The following is a 22,416-nucleotide window of genomic DNA, read 5'->3' as shown; positions in this document are numbered from 1 at the left end:
TACTACTAAATTATTATTATTGTCATTTTTCAGTATTTTACAAATACTGAAAAAATTAGTGTATTAAATAAATCTCGTCTCTTTCTCTCGATTAATTGCAAATTATCTTAGTGAAGTATTAATTATCTAATTAAGTAGTTTAAAGCTAATCGGAAATATTCAAAGTTTTTTGCAATTGTAAATTAAGTACTAAAGTTCTTATTCTTTTTGTTAATCGCTTTTGTTTCGTTTTTTTTTTCATTAACGACAGTATATTTTAATTACTTTTTTTATTACTTGCTATAATTTTTTTTTCTTTGTTAATTAAAAAATATTTTTTACTTCTTATTTTGTTAATTACAAAATATTTTTTACTATTTTTTCGTTAATCACAAAATGTATTTTTATTACTCTTTGTTTTGTAATAATGGTAAAAATATTTTTTAATCATTAATTTGTTAATTACAAAGTATTTCTTATCCTTTTAACAATTTAATTAAGAAAAATATTTTTTAATCTTTAGTTTGTTAATTACAATTCTATTTATTACTCCTTCTTTTCTCATTTGGAAATATATTTGAATCTTCAATTTTTGAGATAGAAAAAAAAAAGAAAAAATAGAAAAATTTTTAATAAAATAGAATTTGACTTGTAAAACTTTTTTCAAATAACGCTTTCTTCAAAAGAAAAGAGTTTTGAAAAAATTGACTTACAAGAAACTTATAATACTGAATAATTGGAATATTTTTTCTCAGGCCTCGAATCGACTTAAAGACCTAAAAAAAGTCGAAATAGTCGTTTATTTACATTCAGAATTTTTATTTTTAAAAATTTACACTCGAAAAATTATTGGAAAATAATTTTTGTATTTGTCTAGTTATTTTTCTCACTAGAAAAATTGAAATAAATTGCATTTTATGCTAAAAATGTATTATTTTGTTGCAATATTTGGAAGAAAATTCGAAAAAGTAGCAATATCCGAGGCCTATTTTCCCCAAAAACAAATATTAGACGAAAAGGTAATACAATACCGAAAATTTGATAATTTATCAATTAAATTTTGAATATTGTTTTTTTTTTTTTGCTTCTTTTGCAAATAAACGAATAAAGTAAATTTTCTTTTAGAAAAATAGAAAACTTGGTGAAAATTGGCGTATAACCAAAAATAAAGTACAATAATAATAAAAAATAAAAATATTATAAAAATAAAAGTCGAAAATAAAAATATTATAAAAATAAAATTCAAAAATAAAAATGTAAAAAAATTTAAAAAATATAAAATTTAGAATAGACTTTAAAAAAATTTAGTAATTACTTAAAGGTAATTTTTCACTATTCACGTGTGACTTCTAAAAAAAAGAGGGACAAAGGTAACTGAACTTTTTTTTAAACATAAGTGTTAAAAAAAATATAAATAGTTAATTTAAGAATTAAAAAAAAAAGAATAAATTCTAATTTCGTTTGCTTGAATTAATGAGGTACTTGCAGCAATGAGTGAGTAAATGCTTTTCGCCAGACACATCTTGATGTGATGGACTGGCCGATTCCCTAGTGTAAATATCAAGCCCATATTGACCTTCCTCCGGGAAGCTAATGGAGAAAGTCACTACATCATCGTCTGTCACAGAATGCGTGACATACTTGGACAGACGTTTCTCCTCAATTCCATTCTTGTGCAGCGTCGCCATAAAGTCTGTCAAAGGCCGCGACATCCGAAATTGAATTTCCAATTCTCGTCCCGCAAACACCAATGCTTCCTGGAAAAATTTTCACATTTCTCTTTTTTAAATTCTCCAACAATATTAGTTTGTTTTACAAATTATTCATTTATAATTTAGGTATTACATTGTTTTATATATTTAAACAAATTAACCAAAAAAAGAGAAATTAAAGAAAAATAACAATTCTTTTTGGAAATACGAGAAAACAAAAATTTACTATATTTCCAAATTATTAAAAAATTACTATAATTAACTCACTCTCAAAATTATTAGATAATAAAAAAAAATTTTCAGAAACAGCAATAAATTCTATAATTAAATAAATATTCAATCATTATACCAATCAAATTATTTACAAAAATTTTAATAAAATCCTTCGCAAGAATTCAATTATTTTAATAAATAATACAATTTTTCACATCAATTCAATTATTTTAAAAAAATGTAATAAAATTCGTTGTAAGAATTCAATTATTATCATAAATAATAACATTCCTCACAGGATTTAAAATATTTTAATTACAATTTTTAATGAATTCCTCGAAAAATGTAATTATTTTCAAACATTTATTGCAAGAATTCAATTACATTTCACAAATAATGAATTTTTTCGTGGAAATTCAAATATTTTCAAAATCTACTATTTTAATAAAATTTCTTAAAAGAATTATTTTAAATATTTAAAAAAAATGTAATAAAATTCGTTGCAAGAATTTAATTATTTTCATAAATAATCAAATTTTTCACAGGATTTCAATTATTTTTAATACAATTTTCAGTGAAATGTTCGAAAACTGTAATTAATTTCAAAAATTTTATTAAAATAATACGAAAGAAATAAATTAACAATTATCAATTATTTTTAATAATTTTTGGAAAAGTTCCTAGGAAATTTATTAGAAAACTCTGAAAAAATTCAATTATTTAAATACAAAAAAAAAAATTTTTAAATAATTGAAATTCTATAATGAGTTTTATATATGAAAATAATTGAATTCCTAAAAATAATTTTATTATTTTATGAAAATAATTGAATCCCTGTAAAAAATGTTATTATTTATGAAAATAATGAAATATTGGTCAGAAATTTATAAAAAAAAAAAATCGTAAATAATTGAATTTAGGTAAATTTTTGAAAATAATTGAAATTTTACCAAGAATTTGATTAAAATATTTGAAAACAATTTAATTTCGGAGAAGAATTTAATTATTTATAAAGATAATTGATATTTTGACAAGAATATTTTTTTAATTTTTCAACATATGTAATTGAATTTCTGCGAAGAATTTTATTACTTTTGAAAATGATTGAATTTCTGCAAACATTTGTAACTTCTCTAAAATTCAATTTTTTTTAGTGTTTTTTACTAAAATTCTTCTATAAATCCATGATTTTTAATAATAAATTAAATATACATTTAAAAATTAAATAAAACTAATTATGAATCCTGCAAATTTAATTCTTTCCAGTACTTTAATAAAAATCCCTAACTTTTCCCTGTTTTCCCGTACCAATTCTATTTTCCCTGATTTCTCTAAACAGTGGTAACCTTGTTAATTTAAAAAAAAAGAAAACTGACCTGATGCGTGATTGGCACGAGGCCAAAGAGTCTTGTGGCTTTAGTGGGACCCCATTCACCGCTCGCACAATCCGGAAGTGGAACCATTACCGTTTGAAGTTCCTCGCAAGCGATCTTGAATTTACAGACACTCTTAAATTTCATCGGCTCCCCTGTTAAATATTCCTTAGGCGTAACTGCATTTGCAAATACATCTAAGAGAAAAGCACCTGAACATGGAGCGTGCACACGAAATGCAACTAAATTCCCAACGACCGACTGTAAAAAAAGACAAAGAAATTTTATTTTTCAAATTCACTTATTTTTTCTATTTTTCACTAATTAAAGTAAAGTCGATTAATTAAAATCTTCAAGTTTCCCTTTTCAAAATTCAAAAAAGAAAATAACATAAAGAGAAAAAGTTTAATTTAAAAAAATATTTTTTGGCTCCCTTTTTATAAAATTCAATTTTTTTGTAGACGAGTAAAAAAATTCCACTCAATTAAGTTGTTAAGAAAATATAATAAGAAATTATATTTTCAAGTTTCTTTGCTTCAGAATATTATCTGAAACCTTTTTATTAAAAGGTTTCCTTTTCAATTTTGTCTCTAACAAAATTCTTTAATTTCACGTTCTAAATGAAGAAAAAATAATTATTAGTTTAAATTTTAAGTTCAGTTCTGCGTGCAGTAATTTTCTAGATATTTTAACACGAATCGAATTTTCAAAAACGAAACGTTGCAATTTTGATTTCTCGTTTTGCATTTAAAATTGTTAATTACATAAATTTAAATGAAATATAAACTGTCATCGCATTTACCTGCATGACAAATCTTTTGAGTGACACTCCATCGTAATTATCACCGTCGCTGTCATAAAATTTCAAATTGTAGTGAAAGATCAGAGAAGATTGCATGTGAGCTGGCATTGCTATTCTGACAGTCGCAGCACCTGTCGAATCCGTATACATTACAGCGTTTGTATTCGTGTCAGGAAAATAAAGACCGTACCTAAAAAAATAAATTAAATATAAAAATACAAGTTACTTTTACTTTACTAAAAAAGATACCGATTCTCTCTCATTCAAAAAAAAAAATTAAAATTTCAAATAATTGTTTGAAAATCAAATTAACTTCTGTCAATTTAATTTTTATTTTATCAAATATAAATTTTTTTTCAAGATCCATTACAATTCTTGTAAAAGTAATTAAATAAATAAAAAAATTTTCAAATAATATATTTTTAAAACGATTCTCACCTGAAGAACAAGGACCGAACGAAGGGCAACTCCTCGAAATCTTTCAATGAAATTGGTTGCTTCAAAAGTTGCCATTCCTCCTGAAGGGGGAAGAATTCGTAAATGAATTCTCGAGGATCAGTGAGGAAATAATGATCGTCGTATTCGTATCTAAAAAAAAAGAAAGTAATAATAAAATAAACGAGAATTTTCAAAATTCAATTCTCCATTTTACATAAAACAATAACATTTTTTAATATTATAAAATAATGAAATAATAAAAAGTAAAAACTAATTATTTTCTAAATTTTCGGTTAGACTTTTTCGAAAATACGATTATATTTCAAAATAATTATTATAAAAGTAAAAAAATAAAATTCCTTCAATCATAACATTTTTTACAATTCAATTTGATAAAATTTACAATTGTTTCAATTTATTAAAATTATTTTCGGAAATTTAATTATCTTTAAAAAATTTTAATTAAATTTTTTTTTAAAAACAAATTTTTTCAGAATTTTTAATTTTAATATTCAAAACTATTTAATAGAATTTAATTTCAAAATCTTTTGAAATTTAATTATTTCTAAAAATTCCTACTTTGACAGTTCTAATTATTATTTTTTAAAATGGCAAATAAAATTCCTTTTTAAAAATCAATTTTCAGAATTTCAGAATTCAACTATTCAATGATTTAAATACAAAAATTAATAATTAATAAAATAATTGATACCTAAGTAATAAATTGTTATTTAATAAATAATTAAACTTGAAAATCTAGATTGTAATTATTATATAAATAATTATCATTATTTATTTAATTTGAATGTTTAAAGAATGAAATAAATCCTTGAAAACGTCGATACTGAAATAATTGAAAATAAACGTGTAAAAAATGGAAAATACCGTAAACTGTCACTTTTTTCCTTCGGTTGGCCGGGATTTGGGACCTCTTTAGCATTAACAAGATGACGAGCTCCCCAATTACACTGAACAAATCGCCAGGAACCAGCGACGTACACGGCATTCCAACTATTTCTGAATCTATTATCTTCAAAACAAACGCCAGGCTGATAACCCGCTGATTTACTGTACCCCTTAATTACCACGCAATGAAGTCCCGCGTAACTGAAATAGAAAGAAAAAAATTCACCTTTTTTTTATAAATTATAAAATAGTCATAAATAGTAAATAGTAAAAAAAAATTAGTAAGAATTAAAAAATGGGTGTAAAATATTTTGTATAAAAATGATGTCAAAAAGAAGCTAAAAATAGAGTTAAAAAAAAAAGAATTTCTTTTCTAAAAAAAGAAAAATACCTGCACAATCGTTTAAATAGAACGTGGTAACTTTCTGTTCCGTGTTTAATTCCTCTCAAAAGTCCCATAGGCGTGTCTCCCCGCAAATTATCATCAAATTGCATTGTGTTCAAATTCTTTACCGTAATCCATCTGAATATTGTTCTCGCTTTTTCAATGTCTGATCCGCATTTTGTGACTAATTGACGAACAAGATCAGTGAAGGTCTTTTGATCTTCTTGTGCCACCTGTGCAATTCAATTTTGTTGTTAATTTTTCCAATTACTATATTTTAGTAAAGAATATTAATTACAATTTTTATCATCAAAAAAATGAAAATTCGGAATTTTTCTCTTTTTGTTTGTCAATTATCTTTATAAATATTAAAATTCTTCGCCGAAATTCAATTATATTCAGAAATTTTTATAAAATTCATTGTAAAATTCAATTATTTTCATAAATAACAATACTCATTAGAAGAATTAATTTATTTTCAAAATTAATAAAATTTCTTCGCAGAAATTCAATTATTTTCAAAAAATCTAAAACAAATTGTCGTCAACATTTTGATTATTATCTTTATAAATGAAAATCAAAATTCTTTGACAAAATTGAATTATTTTCAAGAATTTTAATAAAATTCAATTATTTTCAAAAAGTTTTTTTAATTCAATGATTTTCAATATTCTACTATTTTAATAAAATTTCCCAAAAGAATTCAATTATTTAAAAACAATTTTGACAAAGTTCTACACGAATGTTCAATTATTTTCTAAAATAATGAAAATTTCACGGGAATTCAATTATTAAAAATATAATTTGCATAATTTTTTTCAAAAACAAAATCAATTGTTTGAAACTTTTTATAAAATTCTTCGCAGTAATTCAATTTTTTCAATTTCTGACAATAATTTCTTTTTAAATGATTCAATTAAAGAACTATCATAAAATTAAAAATTAGAAATTATTTAATGAATAATTTTACGTAACTATTTCAAAATTAATTAATTAAAAGAGTGTCGTGTACAATTTTTATAAATAGATAAACTTTAAAAAGTTTTAAAAAGTATTAAAAAAATTTTTGTTAAAAACTAATAAAAAAAATTTAATTTTGGAGAAGTTAGATACAAATAATTGCAGAAATTCAATTATTTTCAAAAGTAATAAAATTCTTCTCAGAAATTCAATTATGTTCAAAAATTAAAAAAATATTCTTGTCAAAATTTCAAGTATCTTTATAAATAATTAAATTCTTCTCCGAAATTCAATTGTTTTCAAATATTTTAATCAAATTCTTGGTAAAATTTCAATTATTTTCAAAAATTTACCTCAGTTTAATTATTTACGATTTTTTTTTATAAATTTCTGCCCAATATTTCATTATTTTCATAAATAATAACATTTTTTACAAGAATTCAATTATTTTCATAAAATAATAAAATTCTTTCTAGGAATTCAATTATTTTCATAAATAATAAAACTCATCATAGAATTTCAGTTATTTTTGAAATACAATCTTAACCAAATTCCTCGGAAAATGTAATTATTCTTAAAAAATTATTATTAATTATTTATTTATTACCAATTATTCTTAAAAATTTTATTAAAATTCATCGAAAAAATGCAATTATTTAAAAAATTTGTTGATAAAATTCTTTATGAGAATTCATACCTATTTGAGAAAAATAATTTTTTCATTTTTGTAATTATATAATTGAATTAGTGTAAAATTTTTTAATAAAAATTATTTTAAAAATGAATTCTTGACAAAATTCTAAAAATTTTCTAAAACAATACAATTATTTAAAAAAATGTTTGATAAAATTCTACACAAACATTTAATTATTTTCATAAATAATAAACAATTCTCGTCAAAATTTCAATTATCTTTATAAATAATAAAATTCTTCTCGAAAATTCAATTATTTTAAAAAATTTTAATAAAATTGTTGTCAAAATTTTAATTCTTTATGAGAATTCAATTTTAAGAAAGATTCAATTATTCAGTAAATTATTTATTTTTGTATTTAAATAATTGAATTCTCGTAGAATTTTCAAATAAAAATTTATTTAAAAATGACTTGGGGAAAAAAGTTAAAATTCTGTCTGGAAATCAGGGAAAAAGAAAATTAAATTTTTTGTGACAATCCTGTAAAGGGAAAGAAAGACAAAAATAATCAATGAAATTCTTTACCGAAATTGCAATTTGATCGATGTCGGCAAATTCGATGGGATCATTATAGAGATGATATTTGGCAAGTGCTGGCGGATGAGGTGGAGGCGCTTGTGATGGATAAGGCTGCGGTGGTAATTCCTGAGCGTATTCTATTCCTTCATCAAGATACAAACTCTCCTGACGCATATATTCACTTCTCGCACCGTTTATTAATTCTAACATTTCCGAACTTTGTTTTTCAACTAAAGCAGCGGTCGCCGCCCTAAAAGAAAGAAGAAACAAAAAATAGAAATTTGTAAATATCTCTATTATTTTTTTATTGAAAAAGAAAGAAGAATTACCTTTCATGCTCGAGCATTTTTCTTGTCAAACTCTCCTTCTTTTTATCCCTACGAAGTGTCATATTTTTCTCAAGATCATCTTTTTCTTGTTGAAATTGATGACTACGTTTCAAACCTCTTTCACGTTCCCATCTTTCTGAAAGTTGCTCCAATTCCTTCTCCCATTCGTCCTTTATACCATAGGAGAAGAAAAAAATTAATTTTACTACTTTATTAATATTTTTTTCTGATTAATTAATTAATTTAAAAAAATAATAATTAATGAAATTAAAAAAATGCATTTTTTGCCGCTTTTTGAACTCACTCGGAATTCTTCTCGAATTCTTCGATCTTCCTCCTCTCGATGATGCGCAAATTTCCGGTACAAATCATCCTCCTCCTTTCGATGCTTCATTTCCAATCGAGTTTGCTCATCTCGATCCTGAAAAAATTAATTTCAATAATTAATTAAATAGTACTACAATTAATTATTTTACCAACTAAATAATTACTTGATTTCTTTTTAATATAGTCAATTTTTTTTTAATTCTATTCTATAATTAAAAGACTAGGTAATTTTTTTCAAAGAAACAAAATTAGATTGAAATTTCTGATAAATGAAACGTGACTCAATTATTATTGCGATTGAAATAATATAGTAATTTGTTGTAATTATTGTTTATGTGATTAAAAGGAGCGATGAGTGTCATTCTCGTTAATTTTATCGAAATGAAATCTACCGTCGAAAGGAGTTTAAATCACTGAGATGGGTATATACAACAATTTATTATCTCGCACGTGAGACTCACGTTTCTATTGTCAAGAGTACTAGGCGCAACAATAATACATTGTGCTCTCGTAGTTTAGCAATAATGTTCTAATTAGTCTTCAAAAGTGCAAAAGTACCGTAAGCGGAAATAATTCAGTTTTCAACGTTGCGAGGGGGAAAAAAAATAACGAACAAGATTCACTTTACGTGACGTTACTCTGACGTTTCAAGATGTGGATTATATCTAAATTCAAATTAAAAAACAAAAAAATCTAATTTGAATTATTGCAGTTAATTAAGAAATAATTAAATTCACAAAATTAGCAAATATTTTTAATATTTAATTTTTATAGACAAATAAATAACTATTTAAATGTTGGTCTAACAAAAATTATTCGAAAAAAAATATTTTGTAAATAAAAATTTTACAAATAAATTAAAATTATATAATTTTTTTTTCTGGAAAAAATAGGAGAAAATTTAATTTCTATTAAATAATTCCGCCGTTTAGAGTAATTAATTAAAAGGAGAGTTTTAGTTAAATAGAGAATCTTCTAGAGTTATTTTCACGGTCGTGATAAGAATTCATAAAGTACATTGAAACTTTTTTTTTCATCATCATTATTATTATCGTCATCATCATGCAGCTAGTGTATAAGAATTAGGGCATGACGTGCGGCCAAGCACGCTTCAGTATGAGTGCAGAATGGCATCGGCATTTGTGCACGAGAAAAAAAAGGAAGAATAAAAAAAAGAGGATCTCTTTCGTGAATAACACTGCCTGCGTACGCGAAAGTACCGCAATGAAAATAATATAATAAACAAGGTACAAATGTAAAGCAAATTTCGATTTTTTCCTACACAATTTCAGATATAGATAATTAACTATTATATTTCAATTTTGTATCTATTTATTTATAATATATTTTATTTATTTATTTATTTATTTATAATGCAATTTACTTAATTGTAAATCATTTCCATCCGGTGCTTTGCATTTATAAACATCCAGTTAATTTAAAATAAAAAAATAACAAACATATTTATTTATTCAATTTCTAATTTTCTTTATACGTAAATAATTTGTTCCTTTTCTTCATAATAAATAAATTCTCAGTTTTTCAAATTTCGGTAATTAAGGAAATTTATCAGTTTTCGTTCTTATTTTCATTTTTATTTGAATCTCAGGTAATTATTATTTATTTATTATTACTATTAACCAGGGTTGCCATAAAAAATTAATTTTGTTTTTTCCTGACTTTTCCCTGATTCCCAGACAAAATTTTGACTTTTTCCCAGATTCTAAAGAATATTCTGATTCACTCTAAAAATTATTAGATACTCAAAAATAATGTTCTATTACATATATTTACGAATTTCTTCAAAAGTAAAATTATTCAAAAACATTAATAACTTCTTTACTAATTAAATATTTTAACATTATTATTTTTCCAGAAGAAAAAAGATTTTAAAAAAATTCGAAATTAAATTTTTTGAAATACAATAAGTTTTAAGAAAATAATTATAAAACACAAATTCCTGTGAAATTTTTATTTTTTTGGAAAATAATTGAATGTTCGTGGAGAATATTTTTAAATTTTTTGTTTAATAATTGAATTATTTTGAGAAATTTTATTAAAATAGTAAAATATTGAAAATCATTAAAAATTAGGTATTGAAATTTTGCCATGAATTTTATTAAAATTTTCGAAAATAATTGAATTCTTGTGATGAATACTATTATTTATGAAAATAATTGAGTTTTGTAATGAACTTTATTAAAATTCCTGAAAATAATTGAATTCCTGTGAAATTTTTATTAGTTATGATAATAATTGAATTTTGGAGAAGAATTTTATAATTTTTAAAGATAATTGAAATTTTGACTAAATTTCTGCAATCATTTGTAATTTCTCTAAAATTCAATTTTTTTTAGTGTTTTTAATTAAAATTTTTCTAGAAATCCATGATTTTTTAATAATTAATTAAATATCTATTAAAAAATTAAATAAAACTAATTATGAATCCTGCAAATTTAATTTTTTTCCAGTTACTTTAAAAAATAAATCCCTGACTTTTCCTGAATTCCCTGATTTAATTTAAAAATTCCTTTTCTGATTTTTAAGCAATATTTTCTTGAAATTAATTTTGCCTGACGAACAATTGATTTCGCTACGATTTTTTGTTTTGACTTTTTCATTTTTTTCTCCCAAGAAATGAAAAAAAGGAGAAAGAGAGAAAAAAGAGAGTAAAAGTCTAATTATTACTGTCATTATCTCGATTGAATTGTATAGAATTGTATAGAAGTGTGACAAAGAGAAATTGAAACTTTGCTAATTCCATTTTTAGGATGTTTAAGTGTGCGGAAAATGCACTTTCTTCTTCGTCTTCTTCTTCCATTGATAATGACTTTATGAAGAATCTAAAGCGTCTAGTATTTACGAGGCGGCAGCGCGTTTACCCGGTGCGCTAGTTAGTTAAAAGACAACAGGTGTGCCCCGCTATTCGCGAATGGAATTTCTCCTCGCCGCGTATTTTACCAGACCTTCTCTCCCACACGTGCATTTTAGCTGCCACACAAACACAAGCGCTGTACATATATTCTGTATAAAACACTTGCAATCAGAAATATTTGTAATTCCGCTTTAAAGTCTCAGTTCATTTATTCCATTCAGGTACTCTTTTCTTTTTTTTCTTTTTCTTTCTATCTTTCTCTTTTTCTTCCCTTTCTTTTATTCTCATCGCGCGCGTGGTGCCAGATTATCAACCACGGAAATACACACCATCGACTCACATTTGCTTTGACCCCAAAAGTTCACGGAATGGAACGATTTTTATGTATATAGATTGAAAAAAAGAAAGTGTATCAATGCAAAATTGGAGCAAAAAATACCTGTAAAAAAACAAAACAAAGAAAATACACAATTTCGTAATATTTAATTATTTACCAAGTCTACTGGAAAAAATTCTAAATAATTATTAAAAAAATGCTTTTTTAAATTTAACGATTTGAATTTGTTTGGAAAAAAATATTTTTACATGCCTCAAATCGCAAAAAAGTCGAAAAAGTAAGAAAAATTATATTTTTTAATTTCCCTGCGCTTTCACTAATTTCTAAATTCAATTATTCAAAACTTGGATAATTTTCAGTTACAGTTCTTCGGAAACACATTTATAAATAATATTTAAGAGTAAAAAAATAAATTTTCTTAAAATATAAAATCGATTTTAATGAAATTTAACAAAATTTCTCATAACTCCAGTTTTTAAAAATTATTTTCTAGCATTTAATTATCTTCAAAAAATTTTAATTACAATTTTTCAAAAAACAAATTTTTTCAAAAATTTATTTATTCAAAACTTGAGTAATTTTTGTATTTGAAAACTTATTTATTTTCCCACTGGAATTAAAATTTGAAAATACTTTCAATGTACCTAAAACGTTTTGAAATTTAATAATTTCAAAAAATTGCAACTGTAATTCATTCCAAAATTCAATTATTTTCTACTTACAATTTTCAATTAAACTTCTTCTTGAAATCAATTATTTTTAATAATATTCTCAAAGTTCTTGGAGAATTCAATATTATTGAATTTTCGAAAATATGTAATTGAAAATATTGAAAATAATTGAATTTTAAAAAATAAGAATGAAAAAAATTCTAAGAATTATTTTTTTAAAAAATATTTTAAGGTAATTTTTGGAAGCGAATTTTCATTAATTTTCATTTTTTAATTTTCTTTTAAAGATTTATTGTTAAATTTTTGGAGAATTCAATTATTTTCAAAATTTACAATTAAAGTTCTTTAAAGATTGTTTCTTATAAATTTTTATAAAATACTTGAAAAAAAAATAAAAATCAATTATTTTCTACCATTTTTAACTAAACTTCATCACTAAATCAATTGTTTTAAATAATTTTCCAAAAGTTCTTCGAGAATTTAATTGTCTAAATAGAAAAAAGTCGTTTTTTTAAAAAAATAGTTGAAAAACGTAAAAAAATTAATAGCCAAGGTTTGTTTCCATTTAATATCTAATTAAAAGAAAATCATAGTTAAAATATAATATTTTTCATATTGAAAAATAAAATTTCAAAAAATAGATTTCAATAAATACCAAAGAGGCTTAAAAATAAAAAAAATTGTTCAATTAAAAAAGCACTGAATATATGAGAAATGGATTTTTAATTTTCGAAGATTAAAATGAAAAATGTTTTTACCAAATAAAAGTCGATTGGCTTTTCTCGTGCCTTGCTGTAACCCTTTTGGAGTTCCGTTTGCTTTAATGCGTGAGCGATGTGAAGTGCACTCGCATCAAATCTTCCATACTGATAACATCCATCTCCCGAAAAATTGTTGTAGGGAGACGAATTACCGCCGTAATTACCGTGAGAATCACGATTTCCTGGAGGTGAGCCATGACCATTTAAATGTTTACTGTGCACTGGGGAATCAGCGTTATCGTAACTGTTAAACAAAGAAAATCAGACAAATTACATTTTATTTATCAACAATTAATTATCTTTTACTGAAAAAAAATTTATTTGAGTCAATTCAATGATGATTTTAACCAATAATTCCAGTATTTAAAACAAATACAATTTAATTGACTCAAATAAAAATTATTTGACTCAAATAAATATTTAATTGATAATAGTCAATTAATTGGTTATTTGAATCAAATAAATTTTTTTTCAGTGTTCAATTTTACGTATTTTCTTTTTATTGTATTTATTTTTTATTTTTATGAATAATTTTATTTGTTTTTGTACTTTTTTCTACTAATTATTCTTTAATTGCATTTAGTTTTTCTACTACAAGACGTAAAATGTTATTTTTTAAGTATTAAAAAATCTTTTACCAATTTTGTCGTTATCTCGATTTAAATAAATTTACTTTTTTATTATTGAACAGCTTTCATTAAATTTATTAATAAACAACTTTCTATCTATAAAGAAAAAGACATATTTTGCGGATAGGAATTTGAAAACAATATTAACATAAACAAATTTTTTTTTTGATAAATTGTTTCTTGTTAACGAAAAGCAATAGAAAAATGGCACTTTCAAGTAAACAATAATTTTAAAAAATAAATAACAATAATCGCCACCAATAAAAATGAGAATTATCAATAAAATTTTATTAAATTCGATTAAAATTATTGCTTTTTTTTACTGGGAAGAAAAACGGCGATACGGCTCATATATGTAAAACTTGTTTCTTTATGAACAGAAAAAAAAATAAAAACACAAATAGAAAACTTTATGGTTAAACTAATTATACGACAAAAAAGGCGAGGTTCTGTCAATTATTATATTGTTAGATTGTTCTCTTACGTAAATAAAACTCTGTTAATAACGTCAACGATAATTACATTCGCAGGAAATTGATATTAAAAAATAAATAATAATTATCGTCCTTCTTTTTCAGGATAAATTTTTTTTTTATTCCTTTTAAAATTGATGCTAAAAATATAATTTCAAATTTTATTTATTAACAGTAAATAATGTAAAATAAATGTAAGAATTATTTCTAATTATTATTTATATAACTCAAATTTTTAAAAATTCTATTAATAAATCGAGTACAATTTAAACAAACAAACAAAATTTTTCCCATTCCCTAAAATTCTTTCTTTTTTCCTTTCAAAAAAAAAATATTTCGATCTAGAAAGTATAAGGAAAAAAAATTCTAAAACTATTTTCTGCTTTTACGATTTATGTAATTCCGATGATAGTCGATTTATTTCTCTATAGGAATAAAAAAAATTTGTAATGAAAAGAAACTTGTTTAGAATTTACCCTGTTAAATATTTCAAAAAAGTATTTTTACACCAAATGAAGAGATGACAAAAATAAAATTCATCTGAAGAATTCGAAAATAATAATAAAAAAAAGAAGTGGAATGTTTTCTATTTAAACGAAAGGTGATTAATGTTTTTATAATGATAACTGGTTAGTCTGGGTTAAGTTCAACTGCATACAATTTCAAAGAATTTTAATCCCTATACGATTATCGAAATTGATGACATTTTCAGGCTGAATAATAAAGCTAATTGTGACAAATTGGATTGAAAAATGTGTCTATTATGAATTATATTATTAATTATATTGTTTATAATATTACTGTTAATAATTTATTTCGAATCTAAATTTTATATTTCACTGCCTTACTTGTTTTTTAGTTTTCTTATTTTTTACTAATTTTAATTTTATTTATTTTTTACTATTTTATTTGTTTTATAAATAAATTCGAATTTCAATTTCATTTTAACTTTTCTTATTTTTCACTATTTTGAATTTTTGTTTCTCTTTATTTTTTACTAGATATTTTAATTGTTTTTTTAAATAAATTTTAATTTTAATTTCATTTTAACAAGAAAACTGAATTATTTACTTTATTTCTATAATTTATAATTTATTTTTCAATTGTTTATATTAATAATCGAGATATTGTCCTGAAGTAAAGTTAGTATTTTTTTTTTATTACAAATTATTTTATAGTTCGAATTATTATGTCAAAAGTTCGTCAGTTAATTTGTAAATAAAAAAATAAGTAACGTAAGAAAAATTTAACTGTATTAATAGACTTTTCCAAAAATTTAGAATTGAACTTATTACCCGATCAAGGAAAGAAATCAATATTCTTTCTGGAAATCAGGGAAATTCATAATGAAATTTTTGTGATAACCTCGAATGAATAGAGTTTCTTTTTTTGCTCACTGAGTCGACTAAAACGAGTGTTTTCATGCGTCAAATTTAATTTTTCGATAGCTACTTGTTTACTACTTTTTTCAGTCTTAAATCTGTTTTTTGCTATTTTTTAATTAATTAGCGTGTGAAAATTTTTAATTTCGATTATTTCAGTGGTACTCGAGTCGTTCAAACAATTCTCAATCTTTTTCTTTTAATTTAAAAAAAACTGTCCGAAAAAACAAATTTTTTAAAAAATAAAGAATTTTCTACAAATTTCAACTAACTCTCTGTTATATTAAATAATTCCCCAAAAGTTCTTCGAGAATTTAATTATTTCAATACAAAAATTCAATTTTTTATAATAATTGTAACTGTCCATGATTTTTTTCTAAAGTTCGAAGACAATTGAATCTTAAAAAATTATGATAAAAAAATTCTAAGAAATAGTTTTTAAAAATATTTGAATGTAACTTTTCGAAAATAATTGAATTTCTTAAAAGAATTTTTGTATAATTTAAAGAAGCAAATTAATTATTCGATGAATTTTAATTAAAAATTTTTAACATGATTTTTTTTCTCCAAAATGTTAAAAATAATTCTAAATTCCAATTTTCTATTTCTAATTTTTTTTAATGTGTTTGAATTTTCGAAAATATGAAATCGAAAATATTTAAAATATGTAATTGAATTTTAAAAAATTAGAATGAATAATTTTTGAAAATAAGTCGAAAAAATTCTCAATTTTCTTAATTTCCCTGGCAACAAATTTTTTTCCTGTCATTTCCCTGACTTTAGTAAGAAAAATGTTGTCTTCCTAATATTTCCCTGATTTTACTGACATGTGGCCACCCTGAGAAACTAAATTTTTATAAATACCATTTTTTAAATAATTTTTAGAAATAAAATTTTCAATATGACAAGAAATAAGTTGAATTTAGTTAAAAAAATAATTATAATAATTTGTTTTTCGAAAAATATCGATACGAACCTAGACGGATAAATTGTTCGTGGCGAGCCGCCGGCTCTTATTTGTTCATTAACATATCCACTTCTAGGTACGTTGAGTGCGCTTCTTATTCCCACGCTTGAACCATCGAGTGTTCCTGGTCCCGGTTTTGGTACATGACTACTGCAATAGACTTCCTTGTCATTAATTTTATGTTGATTGTTATAATACGTCTTTAATGTCAATTTAGTGCCGCATCGTGAACATTTAAAGCAGCCAGCATGAAAGAAAGTAAAATCCTTTAATGGTCCCACCCTATCAACCTGATAGACAGTCTGCTGGCACCTGAGGCACGTGCTTTCATAAAAATTTGGCCGATACATTGCTTCTAACGGTATTTATTTTCTCCTTTTTTTCTTATTTTCCTCTCTTCCCTTGAAAAATGAATTTTTTTCGATTTCAGAGCGCAAAAATCAAAAACTTGAAAATATTCAATTCAATTTAATTGTTAGCCATTATCGACTCATTTTCAATGAATTTCCAAAATAATCTTCTCATTTTCTTTCATTTCTCTCTTTTTCTCGAATTATCATGGTGAAATATTATTTTATTATTTTAACTTCTTGGTAGATTGTGAATTTATTTCTCTCTTCACTTTCCTTCAAATGATATTCCAATTGTAGTAATAATAATAATTTTTCTCCTCTCGCCTTTTGTATAATGATCAGCACCTAAAAGAAGAATAAAGAACAGTTATTTGTTGAATATAGAAAAATAACAGTTTACATTAAAGACTTTCGTTTTATATTCTGTGCAATAAAAATCGACATTATTGTTCGTGTTCGTTTTCCTTTTTCCTAAATTGAAAATTGTGGTTATTCCTCGAAATTATTTATTTAAACGAACGTAGTTAAAAAAAAACAAGTTTTTCTTTCTTGGAGAATAACGAATTGTGACGTGCTCCCAGAAGCAAAAACTTTTAGTAATTAAATGAAATTAGTAAATGAAAATTCAACTGAAATAAAATTTTTTTTTTAATAAAAATTTAATTACTTTTTTATTGCTCTGAGAAATTTTTTCTTGAGCTATTATAATTTTTTTCTCTCTCTCTTTCTATTTTTGAAAAGTTGAATGACTGGCTTTTACATTTTTGGCTCGAAAATCGAAATTATATTGAAATTCGAGTAATTTTTGTGAGTGTCAAAGAACTTCTCTCACATAAACCAAATAAAACAGAAACTCAATAATATATTTAATGTTATATAGCGAGACCCACGCACGCCCATACACTTTAATATAAATATATATATATATATATATATATATAGGATATAAATGGAGAATGTATAATAAGTGACACAATCGTTTCGTATAATATTGCGAAGGTATAAATATGGTCGTAACTAAAAATGGATAATTGCTAGTCAATCACCTCATTTTTTTTTCTTTTTTAAGTTTCACGTGACAAAAATAGCAAAAAAAAACCTTAAATAAACATTTTTTTAATTATTAATTAATTAACAAATACTACAACTTCCTTTTCTGTTAAAAATATTTTTATTATCCCACTAAAATTAACTCCCTTTTTTATTAAAAGTATATTTAAATTCATAAAATTATTTATATTTTTAATTTTAATGAACTTTAAATTAGTTAATTTATTAATTCATTTTATTTGTTAAAAAAAGAAAATGAAATGTAAAAAAAATTATATATCTTTTTTTTCGTAATAAATGTAGGAAATAAAAAAAATTTAATGAGAATTCACCATTTTTTTTTCTGCAAATAAGAAGAGAAGAAAAAATTTAAAGCCCGTTAACTTAAAATTCAATTATTAATAAAAATTGCAAATATTTGTAAACTTTTCCAAAATTCAATTATTTCCTGAAATTTTTTATTATAAAATTCTTCACTTAATCAATTTCTTTTAATAATATTAGTTTAAATAAATTATTTTTATTAATTGAATAATTAGTAATTAAAATATTAAAAAATTAAAGTATAATTTCAAAAGAATTTGAATTAAAATTTGTGAAAAAAATTAGTGCTTTAGAATTGTTAATTAAAACTATTAAAAATTCAGATTTTCAACGATTTTAATTTGAAACCTTTTCAAAATTCAATTATTTCTAAAAATTTATGCTTAATGCATTTAATATTTAATTATTATAATTTAACTGAAATTAATTTTTAGATCAATTTTTATTAGAAAATTCTATACGAGAATTTAATTATTTTAAATACAAAAATAAATAATTTATTAAATAATTGAATGTTTCTTAAAATTGAATTGTTATAAAGAATTTTATCAACAAATTTTTAAATAATTGAAATTTTTTGACAAATTTTAATTAAAATTAAGTTAAAATTAATTTTTTTTAATTAGAATTAAGTTAAAATTGTATTAAAAATAATTCATATTCAATAATGAGTTTTATTATTTATAAAAATAATTAAATTCTTAAAAATAATTTTATTATTTATAAAAATAATTGAATTCCTAAAAATAATTTTATTGTTTATGAAAATAATTAAACGCTTGAGTAGAATTTTATTAAAATTTTTTTAAATCAAATTAAGGAAAATTTTTGAAAATAATTGAAATTTTGCAAGGATTTTTATTAAAATTTTTAAAAATAATTGAAATTTTGCCAAGAATTTTTTTAAAAATTTTGAAAATAATTGAGTTTTGGAGAAGAATTTTATTTCTTTTGAAAATAATTGAAATTTTGTAGAGAATTTTATTAAAATTTTTGAAAATAATTGAAATTCTGCGATGTGTTTTATTTTTTAATGAAAATAATTGAACTCTTATAAAATAATGTTATTATTTTTGAAAATAATTAAATTTTTTCGTAGAATTTTATCAAAATTTGTTAAAAATAATTGAATTTCGGAGAAGAATTTTATTATTTATAAAGATAATTGAAATTTTAATGAAATTTTTTATTTAAAATAATATAATAATAATTTTTCTCGGAATTTTAATTTAATTTTTAAATTACATAATTTGTTAGTTAATAAAGTATTAATAATTGTAAACAATTTCCATGACTTTAGTTAATTATTTTTAAAGAAATAAAGAAACATGTTGCGATAAAAAATATGAGGGTTGGATCAATATATTGTTTTTTAAGCAATACGCACTAAATTTCTTCTAAAAAAGAAATATGTTCTTGAAAAAGTTATACTAAGTAAATTAAAAAAAAATTAATACAAGAAAAGTTTTTTGAAAATTCCGAAAGAATTAATATTATTATTAGTTATTATTATATTTTTATTGTTCCTGGTTTTATTATTATTCTTATTATTTTAATTATTATTATGTTTTATTATTTTTAATATTATTATTAATTTTCAACATAGTTTAAAAGAATATTCAATTCCATTTTCTCATTCTTAGTTTAAATATTATTAATATGTATAAAAATTATATTTAAAATCGTTTTACAGGAGTTTAAAAAAAGAAAAAAACAATAGATCAAAGCGAAAGAGAGTTCCACAAGTTTTCTCCATTCATAAACTATAATAAGGTATATATATATATAACGAAAAACTATATAATTATGTTTTGAATGGAGAGAGAGAAAGAAATATTTGTCACAATTGAAATTATTTTACTCACAGTCATTTCTCATCACAATTTTACTCGCTGATTCTCCATTACCAGTTGTTTAATTACACACAACTTGGTATTTAATAATTATCAAGAATCTAAATTATTTCAAAAATGACAAACCCATTTACATATTAAAATACACACATACACACACAATAACAATTATAAAATGAATACAATTCTTTTTTTTCAAATTTTTCCCATCATTCTCTTTAACATTTTCTATGATTGCATCTTTAAATATTATTATAATTTTTTTTAAATATATACCTTTTATTTATTGTATTATTATATTATCGTGAAAAAATTATCTTAACTAGAATAGGCATTTAATTTGGAGAAAGAAAAAATATTCGCAATTTTTATAAACAATAACTTTTTTTAATATTCGAAAAAAACTGACAAACAACTTTTTTAATTCTACTTATTATTCGTTAATAAATAAAAATAAAATAAATTATTATACTTCTATAGGGTCTTGATATTAATGCGCAATTATTTTTTGAGAAATAATCCCTCATCCTTAATGATTGAACTTGTTATTAAAAAGGTTCATTTCACTTGATTGCGCAATTAAAAAAGTGCCACGCGGATGTATAAGCGCGCAGAAAATAAGAAGATACCAAAGACAACTTTCTCGTGTTATAATTACTCTAAAAGTCCGCACACAAGACGTTTTTTAAAAAAAAAAGGAAAAAAAACACGTGTATAATGTGAAAGTAATATATCTCTAAATTTACTTTAATTTTTTTGTCCCCTTTTTTGAAATTTACATATGAAAGTAAATATAGCGAAAAATATTTCTTGGAAAACATAATTTCTATTCTATTTATTTTGAGCCAATTTCAGAATCCAAAAACATTTACGACAAAAGAATAAAAATTTATATTAAAAAATTATAACAGAAAAAACTTGGGTTATGAATTAATTCAGTTTTATTGGTTTTATTCATTTTGTTAAATTAATTAAATTAATTAAATTAGTTTTCCGAATTAACCTAAATTGACAAAATCGACAAAATCTAAAGGAAACGAAAAACAAGTTTAAGGTTACACTGCTCTTTTAAAGAATGAGATATGTTTTTCCGGGGTAAAAAAAGGGAAAAAAAGTATTACCTGGAATGCAGCGAGATCGATACTGGACCACGGATCTCAGTTACACATCCGTTCATCTAGCAAGCTCCCCAGTAAGACACACCTTGAATATCTTTCAGATAAACCTTTGCTTCTCTATTTCTCTAATCCGTGACTCACGACTCTATTTCATATATTATTAATTTATATTCTCATAGAGCTTTATAGACCATCAATTTACAGCTTCTTCACTTGACAGTAAACGAATAAAAAATACACGTCCTTTAAAAAACACAATATGTCAACAATGAGTCTGTATAAAACGGACAATTTTTATAAAACACGCTCGATGGTACCAGGTACCCGATATCAAGGTCATTGGTCGAATTTCTCGGCCACGCGTTGAAATTACCGAACAACGACGACGACGACAACACCGCGTGAATTGAACCACAGTCGCGTCATACAAGAGAGTCCCCGGAAAAAGGAATGCATCCCACCGCGGCTTGCGATTATAGAATTTAAAGAGCACAATTCAATTTCAAACGAGGACCACCGCGATATAATACAAAATACTCATTTCATAAATAAATGAATGCAAGACTCTTTTTATTATGTATGTTGTGGGAGAAAATTTCTTTTTTCACTGAAGCGCGCCGAAACTTTCCTCTCTTTTTCCGCGGATCGACGATTTTTGAGAACTCGCGCGCTCTTTTATCGTCAGCGAAATCAGATCAAAACAAATAACGCTTTCTTTTCGATTTTCCCCTGAATGATGCGATCAAGAACGAATACCCTTTTGGAGATGAAATTTATAACTTTTTTGTTTATGAAAGACACTTTTTAATAATGTTTTTATGAATGGAAAACACACAATATTATATACACACGCGGTGACACCTGTGTTAAAAAATAAACCACCTGTTCGTCCCGAAGTTTCGGAGTAATCTGAAGACAGGCAGGAAACCGGCCATTTTGAAAGGTGACAAGTACGCCCCTGGTGGCAATCGGCTCAAGTAAAGTGT

General features: G+C 23.2%; 1 protein-coding gene across 1 annotated transcript; it reads right to left on the bottom strand.

Annotated features, from left to right (window-relative positions):
* Positions 1 to 1,213: 1,213 nt before the first annotated feature.
* LOC122505544 (hillarin) lies at positions 1,214 to 22,343 on the bottom strand. The gene is made up of 12 exons (XM_043617243.1): positions 21,434 to 22,343; positions 16,742 to 17,430; positions 13,279 to 13,525; positions 8,615 to 8,731; positions 8,311 to 8,480; positions 7,988 to 8,231; positions 5,815 to 6,041; positions 5,403 to 5,624; positions 4,518 to 4,667; positions 4,080 to 4,269; positions 3,281 to 3,538; positions 1,214 to 1,736 (listed from the first exon to the last, which is right to left on the bottom strand). Exons 2-12 carry the CDS (start codon positions 17,080 to 17,082, stop codon positions 1,431 to 1,433), a joined length of 2,472 nt encoding a protein of 823 aa, XP_043473178.1. The 5' UTR covers positions 17,083 to 17,430; positions 21,434 to 22,343; the 3' UTR covers positions 1,214 to 1,430.
* Between the last annotated feature and the right edge of the window lie 73 nt (positions 22,344 to 22,416).

The sequence above is a fragment of the Leptopilina heterotoma genome, unplaced genomic scaffold (assembly GCF_015476425.1).
Source record: "Leptopilina heterotoma isolate Lh14 unplaced genomic scaffold, ASM1547642v1 Lhet_36, whole genome shotgun sequence".
Lineage (NCBI taxonomy): Eukaryota > Metazoa > Arthropoda > Insecta > Hymenoptera > Figitidae > Leptopilina > Leptopilina heterotoma.
The sequence above is the reverse complement of the archived record's forward strand: the minus strand, read 5'-3'. Positions and strand labels throughout refer to the sequence as shown.